The 25,063-nt window shown below is 51.5% G+C and overlaps 3 protein-coding genes across 3 annotated transcripts in view; 1 reads left to right on the top strand and 2 right to left on the bottom strand.

The window, feature by feature from the left end:
- WWC2 (WW and C2 domain containing 2) overlaps positions 1-20,166 on the top strand; it is a 133,333-nt gene extending 113,167 nt beyond the window's left edge. Inside the window, exons 17-23 of the mRNA XM_028527019.2 lie at positions 3,961-4,079; positions 6,091-6,289; positions 7,339-7,503; positions 8,707-8,799; positions 11,991-12,233; positions 16,219-16,346; positions 17,271-20,166. Of these exons, the coding sequence (XP_028382820.1) occupies positions 3,961-4,079; positions 6,091-6,289; positions 7,339-7,503; positions 8,707-8,799; positions 11,991-12,233; positions 16,219-16,346; positions 17,271-17,337 (1,014 nt within the window). The 3' untranslated portion in view covers positions 17,338-20,166. The remainder of the gene's footprint in view (positions 1-3,960; positions 4,080-6,090; positions 6,290-7,338; positions 7,504-8,706; positions 8,800-11,990; positions 12,234-16,218; positions 16,347-17,270) is intronic.
- An 817-nt stretch (positions 20,167-20,983) lies between these two features.
- Positions 20,984-21,667, bottom strand: LOC114508381 (claudin-22-like). Its single transcript, XM_028526307.1, has one exon. The coding sequence runs from the start codon at positions 21,644-21,646 to the stop codon at positions 20,984-20,986; it is 663 nt and encodes a 220-aa protein (XP_028382108.1). The 5' UTR covers positions 21,647-21,667.
- Positions 21,668-22,990: 1,323 nt separating this feature from the next.
- LOC114508848 (putative claudin-24) lies at positions 22,991-24,740 on the bottom strand. The gene has a single exon (XM_028526897.2). It carries the CDS (start codon positions 23,852-23,854, stop codon positions 23,192-23,194), a length of 663 nt encoding a protein of 220 aa, XP_028382698.1. The 5' UTR covers positions 23,855-24,740; the 3' UTR covers positions 22,991-23,191.
- Between the last annotated feature and the right edge of the window lie 323 nt (positions 24,741-25,063).

The raw sequence follows: 25,063 nt of genomic DNA, 5'->3' as shown, positions 1-25,063 counted from the left end.
TCCCCCATGGAAGCTCCCAGTTCAGGAGTGTGTCGTTCATTCACAGCGCTGTGCATCCGTCACCACAATCCAATGTGACAGCATCGTCCTCATGGCCAAGGGAAGCCCGCCCCCCCCACCGCGAGCAAGCACCCGGGTTCTCCCTCACCCCTTCCACCCACGGCAACCACTAGTCTTCTTTCCATCTGTATAAATTTGCTTATTATAGACATTTCATGTGAAGGGAGTCACACAACGTTTGTTCTTGGTGACTGTCTTCTTTCACTGAGCACAGTGTCTTCAAGACACCTCCATATAGTAACCTGTATTAGCCCTCATTCCTGTTGTTCCCAAATAATGGTCCATTGTGAGGACACGCCATCTTTTATGTATCTGTTCATCAGCCAATGGGCATTTGGGCTGTGTGTACTTTCCCACTATTATGAATAATGCTGCTCTGAACATTCATACACAGGAGTTTATATGGACATGTGCTTGCTTAGGTCTACATGCCTGTACTTACGCCAGGAGCACACTGCTGTGCTTACTGTAGCTTAGCTGTTACTTTGAAATCAGAAAGTCTGAGTCCTCAAACTTTCTTTTCAAGATGGTTTGGGCCATTCAGGTTGCTTTGCATTTCCATATGAGTTTTGGTACCATTTTGTCAATTTCTGCAAAAAGAGAGAGAGAGACAGCAAGGATTTTGATAGAGGTCGCACTGAGTCCGTGGGTCACTTTGGGGGTTTTGTCACCTTGACAGTGTCAAGCCTCCTGGCCCGTGAATACGGGATGTCTTCCGTTTATTTAGCTCTTCCCGACCTTTTTTCACCGATGTTTTGTAGTTTTCAGAGCCCAAGTTTGCATGTCTTTTCATTTCACTTGGATAACTGTTGCAAATAGACCTATATTCTTAATTGCATTTTCAGACTATTTATGGCGCCCTTAATTTTTGTCTAGCTATCTAGTATCCTGCAACCTTGCCGAACTCGTTTATTCGATCTAATCGTTTTTTAGCGGATCCTAGGGGTTTCTAGGTATAAGAGTATATCTTCCACAAACAGAGTTAGCTTACATCGTCCTTCCCAATTGCTTTTTCTTTCTCACTCCTGGCTTTGTGGCCAGGCCAGAGCTCCCAGAGCAGCACTGAGAGAAGGGGTGACAGCAGACGCCCTGGTCTTGTGCCCGTTTACCGCAGGGACACTCTCCGTCTTGTGGGGCTGTCCCCACTGAGTATGGTTTCTGCCGTGGGATTTTGCAAATGCCCTTCATCAGATTGAGGAAGGCCCCTTCTTTTCCTAGTTCGTTGACTGTTTCCATCATTAAAGGGTATTGGATTTGACAAGAGCTGTTGCGCATTTATTGGCACGATCGTGTGGGTTCTGTCCTGGATTCTGTTCATACGGTTTCTGGATTTTCTCACGTTCAGCCGACCTTGCCTTCCTGGGGCACATCCCCCCTTGGTTGTGGTGTATGATCCTTTTCATATGTTACCAGATTTAGTTTTCTACTTTTCTCTTGAGGACTTTTTGTCTATAGTCATTGTTTTCTTGTGACGTCTTCGTTCGGTTTTGATATCAGGGTACTTGTGGCCTCGGGATGAGTTAGGATGTGTTGCCTTTTGGCAGAGCTTGAAAAATATTGATGCAAACTCTTTTTTATAAGATTTTATTTATTTATTTTTAGAGAGGGAGGGAGGGAGAAAGAGAGAGAGAGAAACATCAATGTGCGGTTGCTGGGGGGGTCATCGCCTGCAACCCAGGCATGTGCCCTGACTGGGAATCAAACCTGCGACACTTTGGTTCGAAGCCCGCACTCAATCCACTGAGCTACTCCAGCCAGGGCGATGCAAACTCTTTAAAATTTGGTAGAGTTCCCCACAGAAGCCATCCCAGCCTGGACTTCTCTTTGTGGGAAGCTCTTGTTTATTAATTCAATGTCTTTCTTGCTGTAAGTCTGCTCAGAGTTGTTTTGAGCGTGTCCGTGTGGGTAGTTGGTCTGTCTAGGAACTTGCCCATTGCATCTAGGTTATCTAAGTTGTCGGCAGACAGCCGGTCCTAGTATTCCCCTGCAATCCATTTCCTGTCTGTGAAGTTGATGGTGTTGTTGCCGCTCTCATTCTTGATATTAGTAATTTAAGCTTTTGCTCTATTTTTTTTTGGTCAATTTCACTAAAGGTTTATCATATTTTTGATCTTTTCAAACAATCAACTTTTGTTTTCATTGATTTTTCTCTAATATTTCTCTGTTGTCTAGTTTATGAATTTCCACTCTAGTCTTAATTTTTTCTTCCCTTTGATTGCCTTTGGGGGGGGGCTCTTTTTTCTGTTTTCTTATTGTAGGAGGTTAACTCACTGATTCAAAATCTTTCCTCTCTTTTATTATAGGTGCCAACAGCTATAAATTTGCCTCTGAGCACTGCATTAGCAGCCTCTCAAATTTAATATATTGTGTTTTAAGTATCATTCATGTCAAAGTGTTTTATAACTTCCCTTGTGGCTTCCTTGACTCATTGGTTATTGATGAATGTGTTAATTTCCACATATTTGTTAATTTCTCATTTCTTTTTGTTATTGAATTCTAATTTTATTATGGTATGGTCAAAGGATACATTTTAAATTATTTCAGTTCTTTCGAATTTACTGAGGCTTGCTTTGCGGCCTAGCATATGGTCTAGCCTGGAGAATGGTCCATGTGCACCTGAGGAGAATGTGAATTCTGCCGCTGTAAGGTGCTGTGTCCTGCAAGTGTCTCTTAGGTTTATGGCTGAATGGCACTCCATTGTCTGCAGGTGACCCAGCTCTGTCCCACCGTCTGTCGAAGGACACAGGTGGTTCATGTCTTGGCCACTGTGAATAATGCTGCAGGGAACATGGGGGTGCAGGTATCTCTGCAGACAAGTGCTTTCCAATTTGGGGGGGTGGGTGCTCAGGAGATAGATTGCCAGTTGTAGATCCTTAAGAGGTAGTGCATCTTTTTTCTCTCGCTGCTTATAAAGTTTCTCCTTTTTCTTTGGTTTTCAGCCTTTTGACTCTGATGTGTTAATGTGATTTATATGTTTATTCTCGTGCTTATTCTCATGAAATTCTCCATCATTTCATCGGTTTTCTCAAATACATTAATCGTAAAACTTTAAATTTCTTTCCTAAATAACTGCAGTATGTGGGTCACATGTGGGTCTGCCTCTTTCGTCTGTTATTTCTCTTGGCTTTCAGTCTCGGGGTGCTGCTTTCAATGGAATGCTGGATGTTGTGTATGAAGAATTATAGAGGCTCTGGCTGAGAGCTTCCTCCAGAGAGGATTTAATATTCTTCTGGAAGGCAGATTACAATATGGGCAGACCACCTGGATCACTTGGGGGACCCGAATTCCAATTTTTCTCTCCCTAGAATGGTGAGGCAACCGAGACATCTGCTTAGTGTTGTAGCCTCCAACCAGCTACTTTTGACTTGTCTCTCAGCTTCCTGCTTTGCACGTTCGCAGCTCAGGAATGGCAAACGCCCGGGCAGGAGTACTGCACCGAACACTGGGCTCCCTCCGGAGTTCGATTGCTCCGGTCCCTCGCATGCTGGCTGCATGGTAGCCCTGAGCTCAGGTCCCCTCTTCTGCATCCCACCAGCACTGCCTCAGCTCTGGGCAGCCACCATCTGTCGCGTCTGTCCGCCTCACCTTTAAAAGTGACACGTGCCCCCAAGGGAACAGAGAGGCCGCGGCTGTCAGCCCACCTTCTTGCATTTCCCTTCTGCCTGGAGTCTTGGCCGTCCAGCCCTCGTTGCCTTTGTGGCTCTTCATCGCTTTCAGACAGCTGGAGCTTTTTGTTTGTTCTTTGCTTTTGTTCTGTTCTGTTTAGTTATCTTCCCTGTCATCAGCAGGAGAACTGGGTCTAGTACCAGCATTTTCACAACCGGAAGTCCCCTCTCATGCGTGTTTGCATTCTTTCTGGAAGTGCACACTGTTCATTGCCTCGTGTTTTGCACACTCCAGGATGCAGTGTCGGCCTTACTGGCAAGAACATCGGCTGAGCTGCTGGCTGTGGAACAAGAATTAGCCCAAGAGGAGGAACCGGGGCCGGGAGAAGAGCAAAGCGGCCCAGACGGAGATTGGTGAGACCTCCTGTCCTTGTGTGATTGGGAACTCGGAGAGGACGTGTTTAGCTTCTCACAGGAACCTTTGAGGGAAAACTGTGTGGGTTCGGCTCCTGTTCCGGCATCATGGGCGGGGGGGGGGGCGCTGCCCCAGGGGAACGACTGTCCTCAGTCATGACAGAGCTGGGGGGGAGACGGCGAGACTGTCGGCGCAGTTAGCACATCGGTGCGACTCTCATTCTTCCATAAATTTTAACACCATTTCTTGAGCTTTTTAAACATTAAACCGCCTATTCTGAAAGGTATGGTAGCTTATTGCAGATTTATAGATGAATTTAAAAACTGACTCTCTTTTTCCTTAAGCTACCAGAAGTGCCATTAAGGCTTTGGGAAGTCAAAGCAGACATCTCTCTATTTGTTACCACTTTCAGCTTTTCTTTTCTTTTCTTTTTGTTCTCCTCTCATTATATATACCCCATTCTTTAAAAAAAAAGGTTATTATACCTTTTATGTAGATTCACATATGTATAAAGAACAATCTCTTTCCTGGTTTGTACTGTTCCCTCTAAAAACAAATTTTAGCAACTGCATCTGTTTTTTAAGTCTACATGTAAAATTATTTGAATTCATTTTTATATATAGTTGCTTATATTATCACTTGGATTGAACTGCTAATACATGTATGTAGGTATACATACACAGCATGCATTTGTGTGTATGTGAGCATATAAAACATTTTACAATTTAGAAAGACAAGATATGTTATAAAAAAAATCATGGCCCTGGCCAGTGTGGCTCTGTGGGTTGAGCACCGGCCTGAGTACAAAAGGTCACCAGTTCAGTTCCCAGTCAGGGCACATGCCAGGCAGGTCCCCAGTTAGAGGCATGCAAGAGGCAACCAATTGATATTTCTCTCCCTCTCTTTCTCCCACCCTTCCCCTCTCTCTAAAACTAAATAAAATATTTTAAAAAATAAAATAAAACCCAAATCACGGACATTCGGAAGGCACAGTGTACTACGGTGATGTAAGAAGGTGCAGATACACTTTGTTCTGATCAGAAGCCCTTTGTAGTGAATAAAAATGAGAGCACTGCAGAAAAAAATGAACACGAAAGCCGTCATAAACTTCATCAAGGTGTCTTCAGATAAGAAGCCTTCCTCGTGTCTGTAAACTGCATTCGGTCCCACACACATTTCAGAAGGCACACCTGGGGTGTACCACAAAGGCACCCCTAACTCGCAGTGCCGGAGGCTGGCTCCCCTCCTTCATGTCGTGACGGCGTTAATTGCGGGTCTGCCACCAGCCCCCGGGAAAGCTGGACTCCCAGTTATCCCTAGAAGAAATGTTTGCGTTCTAAGAACAGGAAACGCAGCAAAGCACGAGGTTTTCTAAACCACACTGGTACGCTTGTTCTCCTGTCAGTAGGGTTTAAACAGAATACAAACCATATTGATGTTCCGGAGCCCCACTTTTAATGTCCCCCAAGCCGATGCCACGGCTTGTTGAGGACGAGATGCGGTGGTATGGGGAGTCCTGTAGAAAACACCCTTTTGCACAGGATTCTGCCCCTCCCAGCCCGGGAGCCCAGTCGGTACCGGTGTTTTTAAGCTTCAGGTCTTTATTCGCTCTTAGCAGACAGTCACTCTGTTCTACCGTCTGATTAATTTCACAGGAAATGACCGACTAATGAATGAGCACGTTGTGTCAGAGTGAGTGATGGTATTTTTAAATGGCTGGGCTAAACTTTATATTCTTTTCAGTATGTTTCTATTTTAATCTCTGGAAATTAGGTCAGATGTCAGGAATTTAACTTTTTAGTACCTAACGATGGTGATTTCGTGGTAGACTGCTGGAGAGAATTTTATTTTCCGTGAGCATTTTCCTAAAAGTCCCAGCCAGAGAAATAGCTCGACTCACTGTGTGCATCTCTTGTTCCTTGCCCTGATAACTCGAGACCCCACCCGGGTTGCGCCGTTCACGGCCACGCCCCCGTGACTCAAAGTGTGTCTTGCTTCGTTTCACCGAAGGCTAACCATGCTGAGAGAGGCCACGGACGAAGTTGTGGCTGAAGAAGAGGCTGAAGGTGCGTGGCCAGAGGGCTGTAGCGGCACAGCAGCCTCCAGCTCCTGCCCGAGTGTGCCCGAGGCCAATGAAGACCCAAGTAGGAGAGGAAACGGCTGTGCCAGCCGGCCCAGGGGTCAGCCCCCGCCTGGAGGGCCCGCCCTGGTGAGTGGTCGCAGCCACACTCTGCAAAGACAGTGCCCTCCTCGGCTGAGTTCATCTCTGTGGGTGTAATTCCAGGTTACGGCGTCCTGCGGAAGCTGATTGGGACAGGCGTTTGTGGGAGCAGACTGTGGGAAGCATAGCCGGTGCTTTAAAGTGTTTAAATGGGCCCGAAATACTGGTTCTCCACCTAACTGTCACAAAAGAAGACAAATAGCACTATTTAGATCGTAAATGTGCTGTGACTATTTATTCAAAGCCTTTTCAGGATGTCCTGGATAACACCGGGATGACTCCTTCATTGTGTTAGGTTTTATACGTGTTGAGTTTATGTCAATTTCAAACACGCAGTACACATTTAAAGTCCGTTTCCGTTAGAGTGCGTCTGATTGAAATCTCTTCTGGAAGGTGGCGGGAGCCTCAGTTCGGGCACGGGTGCCGGCCGCTAAGCACATAGACACTGGAGGGGGGATTCTTTTCAAGTTTTAAGGGTGACGGCAAACTTAGGATGTTGTAGCGAATTGAGAACATTTCAATTCATTATTCTGAGAAATCTCAGAATACCAATCTCAATTCTTTATTCCTGAGCAAAATATGTGCATCCTGACTAAAGACTTCATATAGATGTATCCATATAATTCCATGGTCTGTGTAAACCTACAACTTTGCCTTATATTTTCATTTTCTTATATTTAATTACTTTTATCATTTATTCTGGGGAAAAAACTAGTCAGTTTAATGATAGTTAATGATGAGGCGTGCCCGGATAAGATTGTTTTCAGAGCCGCAATTACCCTCTTTAATTGTAAACCTTCATTCTTTAGGCCTAATCTGCCACAGGTGACGCCCCTATTTAGGGTCACCCTGTTGGACAGATGTGCCCCTACCTCTCGCTTCCTCCCATCCCCCCCCCGCCCCGTGGGGGTCCGTCCCCCCCCCCGCCCTTCCCATCAGGCCTCCAGAAGCCCCCTCTCCGAAGTGGCGGTAGTGCTGGATGGTCTCTGTCGGAAGGTTAAGGCTCATAAGCTCCTGACGGAGGACTCCTGTTCCAGGTGGACAAAGAGACGAACACGGAGGAGGCCGAGGACGCCAGCCTGGCGGTTCGGCCCAAAGAGCGCGGCGGGCGGAGCGCGCGGCAGCGCCCCCTGGTGAGGAGCAGCGTGATCGTGCGCTCGCAGACCTTTTCCCCGGGGGAGCGCAGCCAGTACGTGTGCCGGGTAAGGACCGCGTGCGGGGTGAGGACCGCGTGCCCGGTGAGGACCCAGCTCCTAGCTGCCGGGTGCCCCGGGGCAACGCGGGCAGTCGGTGCCAGCGGTGGAAACGCTTCTATAAAATACCCATAAATACCACACTCTAATGGTTCCTTTTAGGTTTTGGGTTTTGGGGGTCTTTTTCTCTCCTTTCTTTTCTTAAATTGAATATCTCATTGGCTCTAGTGCCATTTATTTGGCAAGGAAGTGAAATTAGCGATCTGTCTGCAGAGTATACTTGGACTTGAGTCGGCATTCAGAACCTTAAGGTGACTCGAGATTCACCTTGTGTAGGTAGATCTCTGCTGTACGTTATCCACCATGCAAGCCCTGCTGACTCTGTTTCCAGGAGTGTTTGTGACTTAGAGAAATAAAGTTCTAATATTCTAAAATGGGTTCGGAAACACTGTTCAGAAGTATACTCCTTCGATTCAAGAAATGTCTGTATGAAACACGCACTGCCCAGCGTGTTTCTGGAAGCTTGGGACCTGTGAGCGGCAGAGCCCCGAGCGCTCGCCTCGCAGAACCCGCACTCCTGTGCGTGGAGGCGAGCAGGGAACAGTGCACGGGATGCGTACAGGTCTGGATGGGGGCCAGGGCGGTGGAGACACGGGCTGGGACCAGGGAGGTCGAGGGCCGCAGCCTGAGGGGGGCTCCGAGGAGGCGACTTCGCTAAGGTGACGACATCTCAGCAAAGACGTGAGTGACTCGGTCGAGGGAGTGAGGATGGGCTCTCCAGCTACGAATCTTCTAGACTGGGCACCCTGTGTCTTCACTCGGATTCTGAGCCCTCTCCATCAACCTCTCCTTTAAAAATGAATAGTGCGTATTAGCTGAAAATGCAAAGGATGACTTTTTTTTCAGAGTTTGTATAATTATCTTAACACGTGGCTTCTGGTAACTGCCACCAAAAGGCAGATGTTTACATTGTTTATGATGAGTCTCTGTTGTAAGGTCAGATACGTCTTTCGTACATGAAAGAAGGGGTCATGTGATAATTAAGTTACTTAAGACAGCATACAGCAGAGAAAAGCTTGTTTGCGGAGGATTTTCTTTAAGGAATAAACCAGTATCACCAGGTACTTGTCTGATGAACTCTGAGTTGTCCACTTCCTCTAGCACTCTGTTATGCAGGGTCTTACTTTTTTTTTTTTTATCCTTTATCGCCAGTTAAATCGGAGTGACAGTGACAGCTCAACCCTGGCTAAAAAATCTCTGTTTGTGAGGAACTCCACTGAACGGCGCAGTCTGAGGGTCAAAAGGGTACGTATTCCTTCCCTCAGCCACCGCCCGCTGCCCGAGCCCCATCCCAAGTTCAGGGCTGCACAGCGTGAGCACCGGGACTGCCGAGTGCCGGGGCTCCCTGCTCCTGGGCCAATGAATGAAGCCGCTGCGATGACAGAGCCACAAATGTCTGCAGTCACGGAGATGGGGAGGGGTGCACTGGGGACCATTCATGCGTCATGGGATGGGGTCCCGAGCTAAGCAGGGCGGGAAGTCGCTTTGCAGCATCGGTGGAGCAGGGGCGCCCGAGTGGGGTGCCCACGTTCCTACCGAGGGTGCGGTGTCTCCACGCCACACCTGGCTCCGGAGCAACTGTGGGAAACGTGTAACCGCCAGCACCTCCTCTGAGGCCATGCGTTTGGGCAAAGCCCTGACACGGCTTTAGGGACTTCCCTGAGAACGGGTGTTTTGAGAAGGTTCACGTTCACGTTGACGGGGAAGCTCAGGTCAGTCCTGGAGGCCGCAGGTCTCTGGGTGGCTTTTCAAGGATAAAGCTGAGATTTAAATACATTCAAAGGTTGGGCAGTTTGAGTTGTTCAGAAACTCCTGTCCCTACTTACCAACCGCTGAAACACCCGTGGGAACTTACTTGTTCACTAATGACCTGTGTTAGTAGTAATTTGCTAGGCTGTTTCACTGCAGCCCAAAGCGTGTTCAGTAAGCACGCAGCCCTGCGCGTGCTGTGCTCTGGGGGGGGGGGGGGGGGGGGGGGCGCAGCTGCGGGGGATTCCGTCCGGAGGGGCCTCAGAGGGCACGTGGGACTCTGAAAGTGGGGGGTGAGGAGAGCCTGGGCCCCGCCTCGTAGCCTTGACACCTGGGGAAAATCTCAGCAGAAAATCTTAGCCTTGTCGGGGGCAGAGGGGTGGATGGGGGGCGGGGGAACACACTGTGGGGGGAGACTGGAGAGGTACGTCAGAGGCATCATCTTTACCGGTGGCTCAGGGTTAACGCCGCTCTGCGCACAGTCTGGACGTGTGGCCAGGCCATGTTTGCATCCCCCTGTGTACTGTCCTAGTTACTTGGAAGTGACGGGTTTATGTCTTTTTCTAAAGGCACGTACACTACTGTTACTTAACACCCACATCTTCAGGGAATTTTGAGGTGTGGATCTTTCAGATTATCACGTCTCTCTGTTGGTTTTTTTTAAGATTTTATTTATTTATTTATTTTTAGAGAGGGAAGGGAGAGAGAGAGGAAGAGAAACATCAATGTGCGGTTGCTGGGGGCCATGGCCTGCAACCCAGGCATGTGCCCTGACTGGGAATCGAACCTGCGACACTTTGGTTCGCAGCCCGCGCTCAATCCACTGAGCTACGCCAGCCAGGCCTTTGTCTATCCTTTAGAAGCAGCTCAGTTTACATTGTCTTGAATGAAAATTCTTCTCAGTCCTTTATCCGCTGCCTGAATTCTGAGGCGGTGCATGCCCACAGAGGACGGCAGCCCTCTCCAGAGAAATCTTCACCACGAGTGTGTGTGGGTGGAGCTGGGTGGGAGACAGCCGGGTATGAGAACTGCTTGCGTCAGACAAAGGAGTGAACCCTGTTGAATCCTGGAATGTCTGGCAGGAGATGAGTGTTCAATGGCACACGGGGTTCGGTAGAAGGGAACGGGGAATGGTATTCTGAGCGGTAGGAGTTGCCTCATCAAAAAGGTGTACAGGTGGAAGGAAAAAGCGTCTGCACAGGTGAGCGGAAGGTTTACCCGGCTGGAAAAGCAGAGTGCCGGGCGCGAGGCCTGGGGTCTGCGCTGGAGCCCCCTCGCGCTGGCCGGCAAGAGTGTTCACCCCGAAGACAGTGGCCAACGCTACAGATCGGGGAGCCGGTTGTTAACCACCTCCCGTCAGGCCGCCGCGCAGTGGGGGGCTGTGGGTGCACGGCAGGTGGGAAGCGCGTCTGGTTTGGGAAGACGGGTGGTACCGTCAGAGTGTGCATCTGCGTGGCTTGGCTGTGTGACAAGTTCGTTAGAGCAGAGGCTGAGCGGAGGGACCCTACCGACAAGAAGGTCACGGGATGCTCAAGGATTAACGCCGCGGCAGCGGGTGCTGGGCCGGGAAGGGCCGACAAAGCAAAGGCGGCCGTGGGCGAAGGCTCTGCAAGGAGGGAAGGGGCGGGCAGGGCCCTCCCTGACGTCTGTCACGAGTGCCATGTCGTTCTGGGTCTTCGGGCTAGAACACCTGTCAAGTTCGAGTCCCTCCTCCCTTGTATCAAATAGCTTTGGTTGGTAATCTCTCGTTTCCCGGCCCGCTGCCAGCGGTGTAGGCAGGAAGTGCCCTGCTGGGGCCGTCTTCCCCAGCCTCGTCTGAATCCCTTTCCTCAAGCCAGGCTGACCCAGGCCAGCCGGTCCCCCCTCCCTGACTCCCTGTGGCACAGAAGTCTCTGCCCCAGTGTCTCCTGCCATTTCTCTAACTGAAGTCCTCAAGGTCACAAATGGTGCCTTCTCTTCCAAGTGCTTTGCACACACACACCCCCCCCCCCAGCAGACGTCCGTCCGTGCACACGCAGATTCCTTCTCTGCAGACGGGTGAGGCCACTGCGGGGGCAGCACCAGGGATGCGGGGTGACAGCTGACACGAGACAAGGGAAACCGACGAGGGAGGGGCCAGGACTCGTGCCCTGATTGGAGGAGGGAGTCCGACTGTTAGCTCGAGGACCAGCTGCCTTGCGGCTGGCTCTCGCAGAAACGGTAGCCGAGGCTGTAAGCGCTGGGGGTAGTTCTGTGTCCTGCAACGAGGGGAATGTACGTTCCCTGCGACAGACTTGATTTTCACAGAGGGTGGCCTCCGTGTAGCCCGGCGCTCAGGCCAGGCGAGGCTCCGCCATGGGGAAAGTCTCTGAGGTTTGACACGACCAAGGTTTGTTTCTTGCTTCGCTGCTTGGTCCCCGAGGTTGGGCTGGATGCTCTGCTCCTGCTGTCCCCACCCAGGCCCCCTCTCCAGAGCTTGGCTGTCCCTCCAGCAGGTGACAGAAACGTGCAAGCCACACACCGGCATTGACAAGCTTCCACCCGGAAGTGACACGCACCACTCCCACTGGGACCTGCCCCTGGCCAGAGCGAGCGGCTCGGCCGGTGACGCCGCGCCCACGGGGGCAAGGCCGTGCCACCCAGCACGCGCCAGGAAGCAGGGGCAGCGGCGTGATGGGGGCTCTGTCTTTTGTGTTCCGACCCCGCAGGCGGTCTGCCAGCCCGTGCTCAGGAGAGCCGCGCAGGAGCGCCCGGTGCGCACGTCCCTGGACTTGGAGCTGGACCTGCAGGCCTCCCTGACCCGGCAGAACCGCCTCAACGACGAGCTGCAGGCCCTGCGGGGCCTGCGGCAGAAGCTGGAGGCGCTGAAAGCCCAGGGGGAGACGGGCCTGCCCGAGGGCGTGCTGGAGGACGAGCGGTTCCAGACGCTCCTGAAGCAGGCCGAGAAGCAGGTACGGGCCCCGGGCGGCCGCTGTCTCGGGGGGGCTTACCTGGAGGGGCCTTTTCAAAGCCCCCGGGTAGGGGGTGCCTGCACCACACCTCCCGGGTGGAAATCTGAAAGAGATCCGTCACTCCCTTAAACTGATAGAAACTCGTCCATGGTATCAACTTCTCTCTTTTTGGCCCAAAGTTCTTTTTTTCAAGCCTTTAGTGTGTGGTACTTTAGGGAGACTTTGAGTCACTTAACTGACTGGCACTGCTCCTTCTAGATGGAACTCAGAAACTTAACGTATACATCTCAGGGATCAAACTGGCGCCAATCATTCTTCCAGAAAGGCTGAGCAGCAAAACACACTACATGCCTGTGTTATGTCCCACCTGGCAGAAAGCAGCCGTCACACACGGCAGGAGCTCAGTAGTGAACACCCGCCCGGTGGGGAGCAGACCCCACGTTGGCCCCTCCGGCCTGGATGACTGGACCCCGGAACATCAGGGGGCACGTTCGTAAAGTGAGTGCTTGTCCAACCAGTAGGCTGCACACCTGGAACTCATACAAAAGAATACTGAGTGGAAACTGTGCTTGGAAAATAAAGTTAAAAAATATATGCCCACAATTTGGACAAATATCTAGGAAAATACAGCATAGTACAACTGAGGAAAGAAGGGGGGTGGGAAATCTAAATTCCTACCCCTGCTGTTTCTCCCCCCCCCGCCCCGCCCCGACCTCTTAAGGGAAACACAAGCAGTGACGGTGATGATGGGGGATGTGAGGGTTGCTGGTTTTTTTAGGGTAATGCCTCTTTTCGTTCTCCATTAAAGAGACACTTGATTCTGGTAGATGAAAAGAGGAGGGTGTGCAGCGCCCGAGGGCCCAGGAGACAGACCTCAGGGCCCAGACGGGCTGCTCAGCGCCCTGGAGTGAGAATCGGGGTGTGGTGCGCACACCTGCCCATTTCCACGGTTTGTCTCTCACTGAGCCGGTCAATAACCGTGTGTTTTCAGCCGCAGAAAATTCTGCAAGGGGTCTCTTGGGGAACTGGTTCCCTGTGGAAAAGAGAAACCTCTTCCTGCCAACCCTCCCCTCCCGGGGGGCGCCTTCTGCCCGGCCCCCCTGTGCCCGGGGTGTGAGGAGGCCGCCATTCTGCTTCCTCCCTGTGAGAGCGCCTGGTGCCAAACGTCCCCCCCACCTTGGTGAACGTCTCTGCCGCCTCACGAAGGCCTGGTGAGCTTGCTTACCAGGTGTGATGCAACCCTATTTGGGTCACATTCACCCACCCCCCACCTGCCTCTAGAATAAAGAGTTTCCCTTTAACTGTAAATGCAACTGTAACTGTGATGCAAAGGGGGCTGGCGGGCACCTGGGGCCTGTGCCCTGCCCTCAGAGTTAGGCATGGCCACAGGGTGGGCACCCTTGGTCCGGGCTGTGGGGGGGACCACGTCCCGGGAACGCCAGGGTCTACAGTGTTACCAGACCAGATCAGGTAGGATTCCCAGGGACTGTGTGACTCACTGTTGGCACATGAGCCCCGGCTCCTTGGCAGGCTGCCCTGAAACCGGAGTCAAGGGCTGTCCGGTACCCAGCATCCTGGGGGGTGATGGGGAGGAAGTGTGCCCCCGGGCTGCTGAGATCCGGACTGCCCCTGGCTGGGTTGCCCTCGCACCGGTCACACCATCCGTGGTGGGCAGGGGTCATCTCAGAAACGCCAGGCCTGTTCTCCAGGTGCAGTACAAAGTTGAACTAAGTTCTCCCGTAAGTGACCTCTTAGAAAAGTGTCATCTCTGTCATCAGGCAACCATGGGTGTGGCATGAGTGGCGTTTCCCCCTCCGTCCTCCATGTGTTATCATTCTGATTCCCCCTCTTGCGAGTCCCCCTCTGAAGAGGGGGTGCTGGCTAACATCCCTCTGCCCACCCGCCGCCGCCTCTGGGCCGGCCCCACAGCCCACTCCTCCGTGCAGGTGCCGCTCTGGGGGGTGGGGCTCGGCCCTCCACCGTCTCAGCACCCCCAGCACCTCTGCGGAAGCCCAGTGTCTGCTCGCTTCCCACATATCCGTGAGATCCGGGGAGACGCGTGGACCTAGCAGCCTGCGTGCGTGGCCTGAAAGAGCCGCAGCGTCAGGGCAGGGGGGTCCTCTGGTAGTTCCGAAGCCCAAGGGGGGTGTGGGTCCTCGAAGCTCTCGCACCTGAAGGTGATCACAGCTCAGGCTCCCGTGGGTCAGGCGGAGCAGCTCTTCGAGGAGCCGCAGGAAACACCAAGGCCACCGTCTTCGTGTCCTTCCGCCTGGCGGCCCTGTCGCATCGAGCAACAGCCAGGAAAAACTCGCAAAGCAGGTGGCATTTGCACCAGTTTAAAAACAACTGATTCTCCTGAGTCCACATGGTTTCATCTTCACGTTCACCAACGCCAGGCACACGGGTAGACAGACTGAGTTACGCCCGTCCCTCGGCCGCCACGGAGGTCGGGGAGAGCCAGCTCTGTGAAAACTCGGGCTGTTTCTTCATGTGCTTCCCGTCACGGCCGTGGGAGTTGCTAATGCCACCGACTTCTCCCTCCTGCCTCCCCTCATCTCCACGTCCCCGTCTTTACGTGCACGCGGACACGCCAGCCCACACTCACACGCAGTCCCTCCATTCCCCATTGTCGTGTTGGGGACGTGGGAGATGTTCAGGGGGTGCTCATAAAATGCCTTGAAGTGAGCAGAGAGCCCGCCGACCGCCACAGAAACACGGCTCCCAGAAAGGTCGTTGGCTGAAGCCAGCGGCGCTCCCTGGATTTACCGCCCCTCGGGGAAGCCGTCGGGTCTCTGGGTCACCCTCTGACTTCCCCTCCACGGTGACTGGTGTCTGTCTTGTAGCGTGGAATAGAACTGGGGTCACAGACACTGTCTTCGAATGTTGCACCAGCCCGAGGGAGCAGCAGGCAGCGGGTAGGGGGGCTATGTGTGGAGACTGGGCCGTGCCCCCCACCACCCGGGTGTCTTCACGCGACTGTAGGCAAATCACCGGACCTTCCTGCGGGTCCAGCCCCAGCACGTGAACTGAAGGCTGGTCACACCCGTCTGGAGCCTGGGGCAGCGCAAGGGGCTCCCGACCCTCGATCCCCAGGGGCCAGGCTCCTCACCACGACTTGTTGGGGGGGTGGGGAGAGGTGCCGGGGGAGAGCTGACGTCTTTCCAGAGGAGCCTCCAGGTGCCCCGCAAAGCCGAACTTTATTTTTCTTCCTCAGAGTGTTTCCCTGTCAAAGAGCCAATGTTCTGTGGTGCCGCACATTTGGAAAGTTTAAAGTGATACAGATGTTCCCCTTTTTAAAAGAATCCGTTAGGGCAGTTGTGCACCACAGATACCAATACACTCCATCCCACCAAATTAATCTTAATGGCTGCAGTGAGGGGTCCGCCGCTGAGACTGAGCTGCCTGCAGAGTTGGCTACGCAAGATTGTTAACTGACAAAAGCCTCGTGATGTGTCCCGCCCCCGGGTGCCGGAGACAGATGTAGACACCGGTACAGGTATGAACTGTGAGCACGGAGACCGGCGTGGACCTCGGCGAAGTATACGCTTGCTCGGCAGAAAAAGGACCATCTTCGTGCGTTCCATGGTCAGCTTGTTTTGCAGCAAACAAAGCCGAGTCTCAAAGTGACTCCACGGTCACCACGAAAAGGCTGTTGGTCGGAAATATCAGCAGCCACGAGGGTCCTCGGGGGGACTGTCCGGCCAGTGCTTCTCGGAGGAGAAAGCGGACCGACAAACTCCACCCGTGGGGCAGGGGACAGAAGGCCGGCGGGATCCCGTTGTGCTCCCGGTCTGATAAAGCACATTTTCTCGGGGAAACTGGGGCGGATGTTCTCACGTGGGTGGATCCGGCAGACACCTCCCTTCCCCGGTGCTCACTGATCTCCCCGTTGTTCAAGTCCGGGAAGCCTCAGGGCGCGACCCTGCACGTGTCTGCTGGGTAACCAGGGTTTGGTGGGCGCTCGTGTCTTGACCCCCTCCTGCAGGCCGAGCAGTCCAAAGAGGAGCAGAAGCAAGGCTTGAACGCGGAGAAGCTGATGCGGCAGGTGTCCAAGGACGTGTGCCGGCTCCGGGAGCAGAGCCGGAAGGTGCCGCGGCAGGTGCAGTCCTTCAGGTAAGCGCCGTGCCCGGCCACTGTGGGGGTGCCCCCCACGCCCGTCTCGTACGGACTTGAGCAGATCACAGGGCGCTGTGCCACACAGACGAGTCTCGTCCCACCCCCATCAATTCTTCACTCTTCCTTCCCTCCTGCCGGGGCTGTGGTCTTTTCCGCCTCATTCTAGCCCCTGGCCCCACACTCCCACGCCACCTGGACTCCTGCGTGCTCAGGCAGGGGTCGGTGCCCTGTCCTTCTTCCCGGCTGCCAGCACGCCTGCACACAGGACGCACGCTCAGTACATGTGTGCATGGGAGGTGAAGCGTTTGTAGGAAGAACGGTGGACACATGGCCCCTGTCCCTGGGGACCACACAGTCTGAAAGCCTCAGTGTCGTAACCCTCTCGCGACCTCTGCCAACCGTGCAGCCGCTCTCCTTCTCCGCGTCTCCCTTTCGGGTTGTTGCTCCTTGTCCTGCTTCAGGGCCCGGGACAGATTCACCCTTAAAATGGTCTGGTTCCTCCTCCCTTCCTTGGGGTCCTGGTATTGGTTGCCCATCGAGCTGCATAATCCCGATTGTAGAGAGTTTTCCTCGTGTTGTGATTTTCTGTGAGGCTCCTGACACCCTTCCTGGGCTCCGCCGTCTCGACTCCGCTCCGACCTGGGGTAGAGACGCCCCTACCCGGGCTGACGGCCCACGTTGGAAACCCCAGCAGGGAGGGCCCTGCCGTGGTCTGCAGGGGACGGAGCTGCCGCCTCCCTGCACTCTGCTGGAAGGGCAGAGGCGCCCTCGATTTGGAGTGGCGTCCCCCTCGGGGAAGGGGTTCCTGCTGCCCAGGCTCAGGGACACGCAGCGGGGGGGTGGGTCTGGGGACCGTTGCTCAGGGGCACCGAGTCTTGGCGGCATCACGGGAAAGCGGTCTGTTCCTCACCCCGACTCCAGGGAGAAGATCGCCTACTTCACCAGAGCGAAGATCAGCATCCCGTCCCTGCCGGCTGATGACGTGTGACTCCGTGGCCGAGGAAATGAGGGCCTCTCCCGGCTGTTCGTTTCCTCGGGGGGACAGAAGACTGACCGCTGGTCTTGTGGGGTGGTTTGGGGGGCTGTACTGTAACCCTCAGCTCGGAAAGAGCTTTCATTTCCCATCAAGATTTCAACACGGTCATTTGTAAAGTACCCTTGAATGTAATTTTTATATAAAAGAAGCAAAAAAAAAAGAGATAACCAAAATGGGGTGATCGGGTACACGAATGGTGTACCGTGTGTGTGTGTTGCCAAGGGCCTTTATTTTGTAAGAACGGAACCGAGGCAGAACCCGGGGTGTGTCCTGTTGAACCGACTCTTGAGAAAGAACTCGCACCAGGTGGTTTTTGCTCTCCCTTTGTGTTCGTTCCCGCGGGCGGACCAGGAAGCTGGCCAGAGCGCCGCGCGGCATTTCTGTGCCAGAGACCAGCTCTCGCCCTCGGAAGTTCACCGTGAGCTTCAGTGCTCACGGTGAGCTCCAGAAGCTCACCTGGTCCACCGGTGTTCACTTCCGTCCCCTGTGTTGGAACACCTTGCTTCCTTAAAACAGTCTCTTTTTTGTCCTTTTCTGTTGGTCTGAAGGAAACAAAAACAAAAGGCAGAGGCCGAGGACAGAGGCCTGCAAACAAAGGAGCCGGGCTCCTGGCCATGCTGATGACCCTGTGGCATTTGACTCTGAGGGCAGGAAGGACACAGGAGGAAGCCAGGCACCAGGCACCCTGCGGCACCCCGAGGGAGGCACCCAGCCCGGCCAGAGCAGGGGGAGCGTTCAGACGTGGGTTTCTGGCCTGCACCACAAGGTTCTGTCCATCCGAGGCCCAAGCGTGATGTCCAGGAGGGGGACGTGGTGGCCGGACATCTGAGGACAGACATTCTGATGACGTGGAGGGAAGCGTGTGGGCGCTCAGTTGGTGAAATCAGGAAGAGGGGGAAGGGTATCTTGACTGAATCCAAGTTGCCAAAACAAAATGAAATCCTTTGTTAAGCAGATTAGCAGCCTTGGGTAGCAGTGACTTTGCAGCTCTCATTACAGGCTGGGGCCCTGCCTGTCACTCGCGGTGAGGAGTTGGGGGGCAAAGGGAACAGGGTGCCTGGTGAGACCTCTCATTTGAAGTATAGGCTGGCATTTGTTTAAAAAAAAAAAAAAAGCCATTGCCGATGAACAGATTTAGACACGCAATCTGACCAAAGGGTCTTCTGGGCCGAACTTCAGCTTACCCAGCCCACACACGTCCGAACAGCAACAAAACCCCAGTGTAACTCCGCCTGCATAAAGGCTTCTAAAATAAATAGTTTCATGCAATCTTTCATACTTACTACTCAGTCTGTAGTACTGCAAGAGGTCATTTTTGGTTAGCCATCTTCTCATAGCAAACTCAATCAATTATTTTTAGAAATGCAAATGTCCTCTCGAAGGAACGGCCCCTTTACACGCTCATGCACACACAGTTCTATTTCTAAGCTGGGATCCTCATTAGCAAGAATTGTTTTCTAGAAGGTCATCACACACATTTTAGAAAGTTCATTCTATCAGAATCGAAATTCAAATGAAGCCATCCCTGAGCCTAGAATTTTAATCATTTTTCCCTCAGTGTCCCACCACTCATATACAAGAATGTCTTTGAAGCTCTAACTGGACATGACACTACTCTGGGCAAAAAACCAGCCTTGTGAATTGAGCACGGTCCTTCGGGGCTGCATCCAGCTCATTCTATCAGATGAGGAGAACGAGAAGAAAAATACCATTCGTCCTTGTCAAGGTCAAATGTGAAAGACAGAGGTCTATTTAATGTAGGATCAAATGAAGGTCAGCTGTTTTCAGCTTCTTAGTTTGACCATGAACATGTTGATCGGGGTCTGTGTAGTTGCACCGTACGATTTTATTTCCTTCATTTATTTATTTACGGTCTTATTTATGTTCTGTTTAATATATAGTTCGGTTCTGGCCATTTTAAATGTTTGACATAGAAGAGGCTATATGGGAATATTTACAGCTTTATAAATCTTCACCCGATTAGTTGTTAACTTTGTGTGATACAAGGAGTTTCAGACAAGTACAAAAGAATAAACTCTGTCTCAGGCTGGCGGTTACCTCTTGTGACCAAGATGCTTTCGGTTTTATTTGACAACATTTGCTCATTTCTAACATGAGAGATAAACTTATTTTAATATAATCCTTTTTCACACTTTAAAAATCAGTAATAGTGTTAAGTATTTATAGGCAGCTTTTAACAATCCTGTCGTATTTGTACTAACCCAAACGATCCACAGGGATGACACATTTTAATAACATCACAAAAGCATATGGACAATATGAATTTTAATATTATAAATACTATTTTTTAAAAGTAGATTTATTCTGCACAGGGTAAAAAGAATGTATTATTTAGTTTTCAAGTTCTACAATTATCAGTATGTTATTACAACTTTGTATATCGGAATCTAAGTGTTACAGGTACAGAAAGAATGTGGCTAGCCAAGTGAACAACGTTTAGCTGATCTCTGTAGCATGCAAATCAAATAAATTTAAAGTCTTTTTTTGCTATTACTTTATATTGTATTAAATATCAAAAGCTCAGGACTGAACTAAATATTTAATCAGGTTAAATTCTGAATATGTTTCTGTTTTAATTTGTCTTGTTTGTAAACGTGTGCAAATATATCACATAGATTAACTAGTTTCTGCACTTTTCCTGTGTCTGTGGGTGGGGAAAAAAATCAGTGGGGTTTTTGTTGTTTTTTTTTTCAACAAAGATACATATTGCCTAAGACTAGTTGTGTCCTTTGTTGTTGAGGTAATTTTCCTGTCTGGCTCGAACACAAGAGTTTACTTGAACCGTGTACCAAGCAAATACAAAATCTTTTCACGAAGAATCCCCCAAAGCCAGCAGTTTGTTTTGAGTACTTACTGGACGATGTGTAAAACCCGGCCCGGCTCCAGGGCCAGGAGGTTCGCCGCCCACACACCCCGGTGTGCTGCTCTGCAGCGCCCCCTGCGGCCGCTCCGCAGCAGCGGGGTTTGATGACCACCCCCCACCCCCTCCGGCTCCTGCTGTGCAGAGGCAGGAGTGAATGTGGCCCCCGCGCGGGACAGGCCCCGCAAGGGTTCCGAAGTCTCTGATTAAAGAGACGGTGTGCCCACGGCTCCCACCTCTCAAGTTGCCACAGATCCAGCATTTTTTTTTTAATTACAAGCAGATGTCATACATTTTAAATACCCACTGAGACTGTTTCTGTGCAGCAGGTGGGCTTAAACACCTGGAAGGAGTGATTAGCAGTAAGATTTCCAATTGCCAGGATAACGCCTCCCTACGAATGACACCTTCAAAGATACGTAAGTGCTGATGGAACGTTTTATTTGCCAATTCTGTGCAATCACAGAATCTATGTTAAAATTCAGAAAACGCATCCACAGTAACGAGCATGAGCACTATGAAGTCTTGATTGGTGTCGGACTCGGAGTAGGAGACACGAGTGGGTTTACCGTCTTAGAAATCCCAGTGTAAGCAGCTGGTAGCCACGTGCACTGTGGGGAAAAGCGCAGCGACCACGTGACTGCCGCAGGGAACCCTCCTCGGCCGGGACTGCAGCCCGCCGCGCCCGAGGAGTGGGCGCCGCAGATGCCATGTGACTTAGGTTTGCAGGTGCGTGTGCCTCATCTCCAGGCACTGACGGAGATGCTGCGCCTCTGCTGCCGAGCTGTGGCCGGAAGCCAGAGGAGCGTGGGCGGAACAGGCCGCCCAGATAAGCAGACACCCCCCAAGCAGGAGAGAAAACCCAGCAAACCAGCCGAGGAAGAGGGCCTCCCCAAACTCCCACCTGGGCACAGTCTCCAAGATGGTCTCATCCCAGAACTCCTGGACGGTCACGTGGGCAACCCAGGAGACGGGCACCAGGGCTGCGAGGCCGGAGGTCCACAGCAGAATCCCTCCCAGGATTAGCAGCCACTTCTTGAGCTCTTGCTGTCTCTCTCCAATTCTCAAGCAGTCCAGCCCAGACCCGGAGACCAGCAGGCCCAGAAAGCCCAGCCCGTTGGACAGGAACATCAGAACCCTGGAGATCCGGAGTTCGGCAGGCAGAGCCAGGAAAGAATCGAAATCTTTACATTGCGTCCCCACTTCCTCCCGGATGACGCAGGCTTGCCAGAGGCCTATGGTCCAGTTTTCCATCACATTCAAGTCCAGGTTGAGGTTTTTCCAGTGGGGCAGGTAGTTTGTGAGACAGGTTAAAACCCATCCCAGCAACGAGAGTGAGCTTCCAGCTACTTGGGCCGCAGTTCTAAACACGAGAGCCATTCTCAAGTCCTGCGCGCCGCAGCCCAACGAATTCCTGCCTTTCAGCTGCGGTGAAAAGTGTGGCACGCTTGTGTTTTCAGTTGCAGGACTCAGAAGTAGTTTTTCATTGTGTATATAAGAGGATTCTTGCCAGAGTCTCTATTGTTTGATTCCATGTTGAATAGGTTTCATAAAAGGAAAGGGAACTAATTCTGCAAACCAGTAATGACAAGGAGTGGCCAGGGCCCGTTCACTAGTAAGCAATTTGTCCCTGAAAGTACATTAAACTGTAGTTCTCCTCTCATTGTTAATGTCTAAATGGCTTTCCTGTTGTTCCCAACCTTCCCAACAAGTCAAAGAACTAGGAAGTCTGAATGCAAAATGTTTGATTGACAGTTTGGGTTCAAGGCCTGCCGCTTCACGTCTTGCTAATTGCACCAGCCAGGTTTTGTAATCGTTCTTGAATTTCAGTACATATGTTGTGGTAACACGGAGTGTTATTTAAAAAAAAAAAAAAAGGTTCAAGAAAAATATTTCTTAACCAAATAAATCAATCAACAGAAATTTCTCTAGGTCTTAGATCAGGCCTACTTCTGAAAAATTCCTTAGGTTATGCATACCATATAACATACGAAACAATGTGAAACAAAATATCGAGTCTGTTTACCTGCTTTCTCTCAAATTCATACACAGGTGCATAAACATTTTTTGGCTTAAATATGCTTTCTGTGCTGTGGAAAAGGTAAGCAATGAGACTTTGTAGAGTAGAATCAACATCTCTTTTGCTGCAACACTGAAACATATATCCCAAAACTTTTAATGGAGCAAAGGAAAGTTTTCATCAGGGCAAATGAACTGTCACTATCTCAATATCAAGCAAAAATCTTTCATTGTTTAACTTTTTAAGTATGAGGCTTTTGAGGGAAGAGGGAAGAGAGGAGATGGCCGGTATTTTGAGTGTGAGCATATCGGAATGTACTGAAAACCTTTTAGCCCCCCTAAAACCCTGTCTCACGGGGCACCTTGTAATTTCCTACACGCAAACTCCTCTGATCAAGGAGGACCAAAGCCCTTGTTGCGAAAATTACGCTTTGGGATCAGCCTAACCTGTGGTCTTGCCAATGCAGAATATTCTTAAAAGATTTCAGTGTGTTAGTTTTCTCTTTAAGAAACCAGGTGATTATTATTTCCAGCCAACAACAAAAACAAACTAAAATGCTTCTAATATAAAGTAAGCACATTAAAGCTTAACCCTGACAATGCGGGACAACCACAACCACATTTTGATTTAAATAACTGGATCACTGAAATATTTTTGCTCCTACCTAAATTAACATGCTTAATTTAAATGCTAAATTAAATGCTTAATTAACATGGTCCTGTTCTTTGAGACATAAGATTGCCTCTTCTCCAGATTTTTGAGGGGGAAGGGACTCTAGGATAGGAGAGTAATTATTGAGAAAATGTGAGTGGCACAGATTGAGTGGTGTACCCAAGACCCCGATCTTGTGTCCACGTGTACGTCACAGCTGGTGCAGATAATACGTCTCTCTGGTCTTGTCAGCGTCACACTTTCGGAACCGCAGTGCCATTTTGCAGGAATGGGCACTGAGTCTCTGTTTCTGCCACTGTGTAGTGGCCCGAGGCCAGAGGCGCGTGGGTGGAACAGGCTGCCCAGATGAGCAGACACCCCCCTAGCAGGAGAGAAAACCCAGCAAACCAGCCGAGGAAGAGGGCCTCCCCAAACTCCCACCTGGGCACAATCTCCGGGACAGTCTCATCCCAGAACTCCTGGACGGTCACGTGGGCGACCCAGGAGACAGGCACCAGGGCTGCGAGGCCGGAGGTCCAGAGCAGAACCCCTCCCAGGATTAGCAGCCACTTCTTGAGCTCTTGCTGTCTCTCTCCAATTCTCAAGCAGTCCAGCCCAGACCCGGAGACCAGCAGGCCCAGAAAGCCCAGCCCGTTGGACAGGAACATCAGAACCCTGGAGATCCGGAGTTCGGCAGGCAGAGCCAGGAAAGAATCGAAGTCCTTACATTGCCGCCCGACTTCCTCCTGGATGACGCAGGCTTGCCAGAGGCCTATGGTCCAGTTTTCCATTTCGTTCAGCTCCAGGTTGAGGTTTTTCCAATGGGGCAGAAACATTGTAATAATGCATAAAACCCATCCCAGCAAAGATAATAAAAATCCGACGAATTGCATTACTACTCTAAAGACAAAAGCCATGGCCACAAATCTTGTGACTTCCACCGCCCCTCCAGGAGCCGGAGTCTGTTTGTGGTGGACAGCGGTGTGCTGGGCTTGGTCCTATGCTGCCTGGGATATAAGCCCCACTCATTAACTCCTTGGGCACCCTGAAATGCGTTTTTGTTCTTCATGAATATGATGTTTCATGTAAAGGACGCGGGGCTCTGTTCAAACTGTGAGTTAGGCTTTCTGATAAGGATTTGATCTGTTACCTTCCGATTTGCTTGGTAAAATTATATCCCCAAGCCTTGGTGATGCTAAGTCGAAGGATGAACAAAGAGGCCTCTATGACCCCTCACCCTAAAGGACAACGGAAATCTTTGTGCTTCAATATGGATTAATTAGATTTTAAGTGGTGATAAAAGGCCAGCGCTCTCTATAACAGGACTTCATTGTAATGGCTGAACCTGAGATTCCAGGATGCAAAGCAAGCCCTTGTAAAGAAAGGCGGGCTTGCCCTATAATCTTCACTCTCCTTGGGCTCCCTCAACCTACACGAGAGCCTGGCCCGCGTTCTTGAGTGTCACAGGGCCACAGCCGGGGCTTGGCAGGAGCGGCTTCCTCGGATTCCTTCGAAAGGTGGATGCAGGTTCACCGGGCTCATTAAAACGGAAACCGCGGAGGTGCGTGCCCAGGGAGGAAGGGTGCGTCCTGGGAAGCTCTGGGTTTCACAGGGAGATGTCGTCCATCCTCGTTAAGGATGTGGGGTACAGCTCTCTGTCCAGGGCTGAGCTGTCTTTACTGTCACAAGCCCCAGCGTGAAGACTCCCGCGGTTCAGGGCATGCAAACTCTGGCCTGCAAACAGGAGCCACAGCGGAGCTGGCGTTCGGTTTTTTGATTCAGGCCACACCTTGGGAACACACCACAAAACCGTTCCCGCAGGACCCCCAGCGAGCAGACAGGGCCCAGTGGTCCTGCGTGGCAGCCTCTCCCTGTGGGTAGAGCCTCCTCCCTGTCCGTCACATGGCAGCTGGCGAGTCCAGTCCAGTGCCAGAGACGACCCTTATGATCTCGCTCAACAGGGGACCAGAGACACAGAACCCCCATCCTGTGGCCGGAGCCACCTCAAGCAGGAGGGTCGGCATTCTCCACGACTTTAAAGATAGACCCTTTCTTAACTCTTACAGATCTGCAGAATCCCTTAGGACCCAGTGCCGTCCTCAGCGGGCTAAAATAAGAAACTGCTC

This window comes from Phyllostomus discolor, chromosome 11 (assembly GCF_004126475.2).
Source record: "Phyllostomus discolor isolate MPI-MPIP mPhyDis1 chromosome 11, mPhyDis1.pri.v3, whole genome shotgun sequence".
Taxonomy (NCBI): Eukaryota; Metazoa; Chordata; class Mammalia; order Chiroptera; family Phyllostomidae; genus Phyllostomus; species Phyllostomus discolor.
The sequence above is the reverse complement of the archived record's forward strand: the minus strand, read 5'-3'. Positions and strand labels throughout refer to the sequence as shown.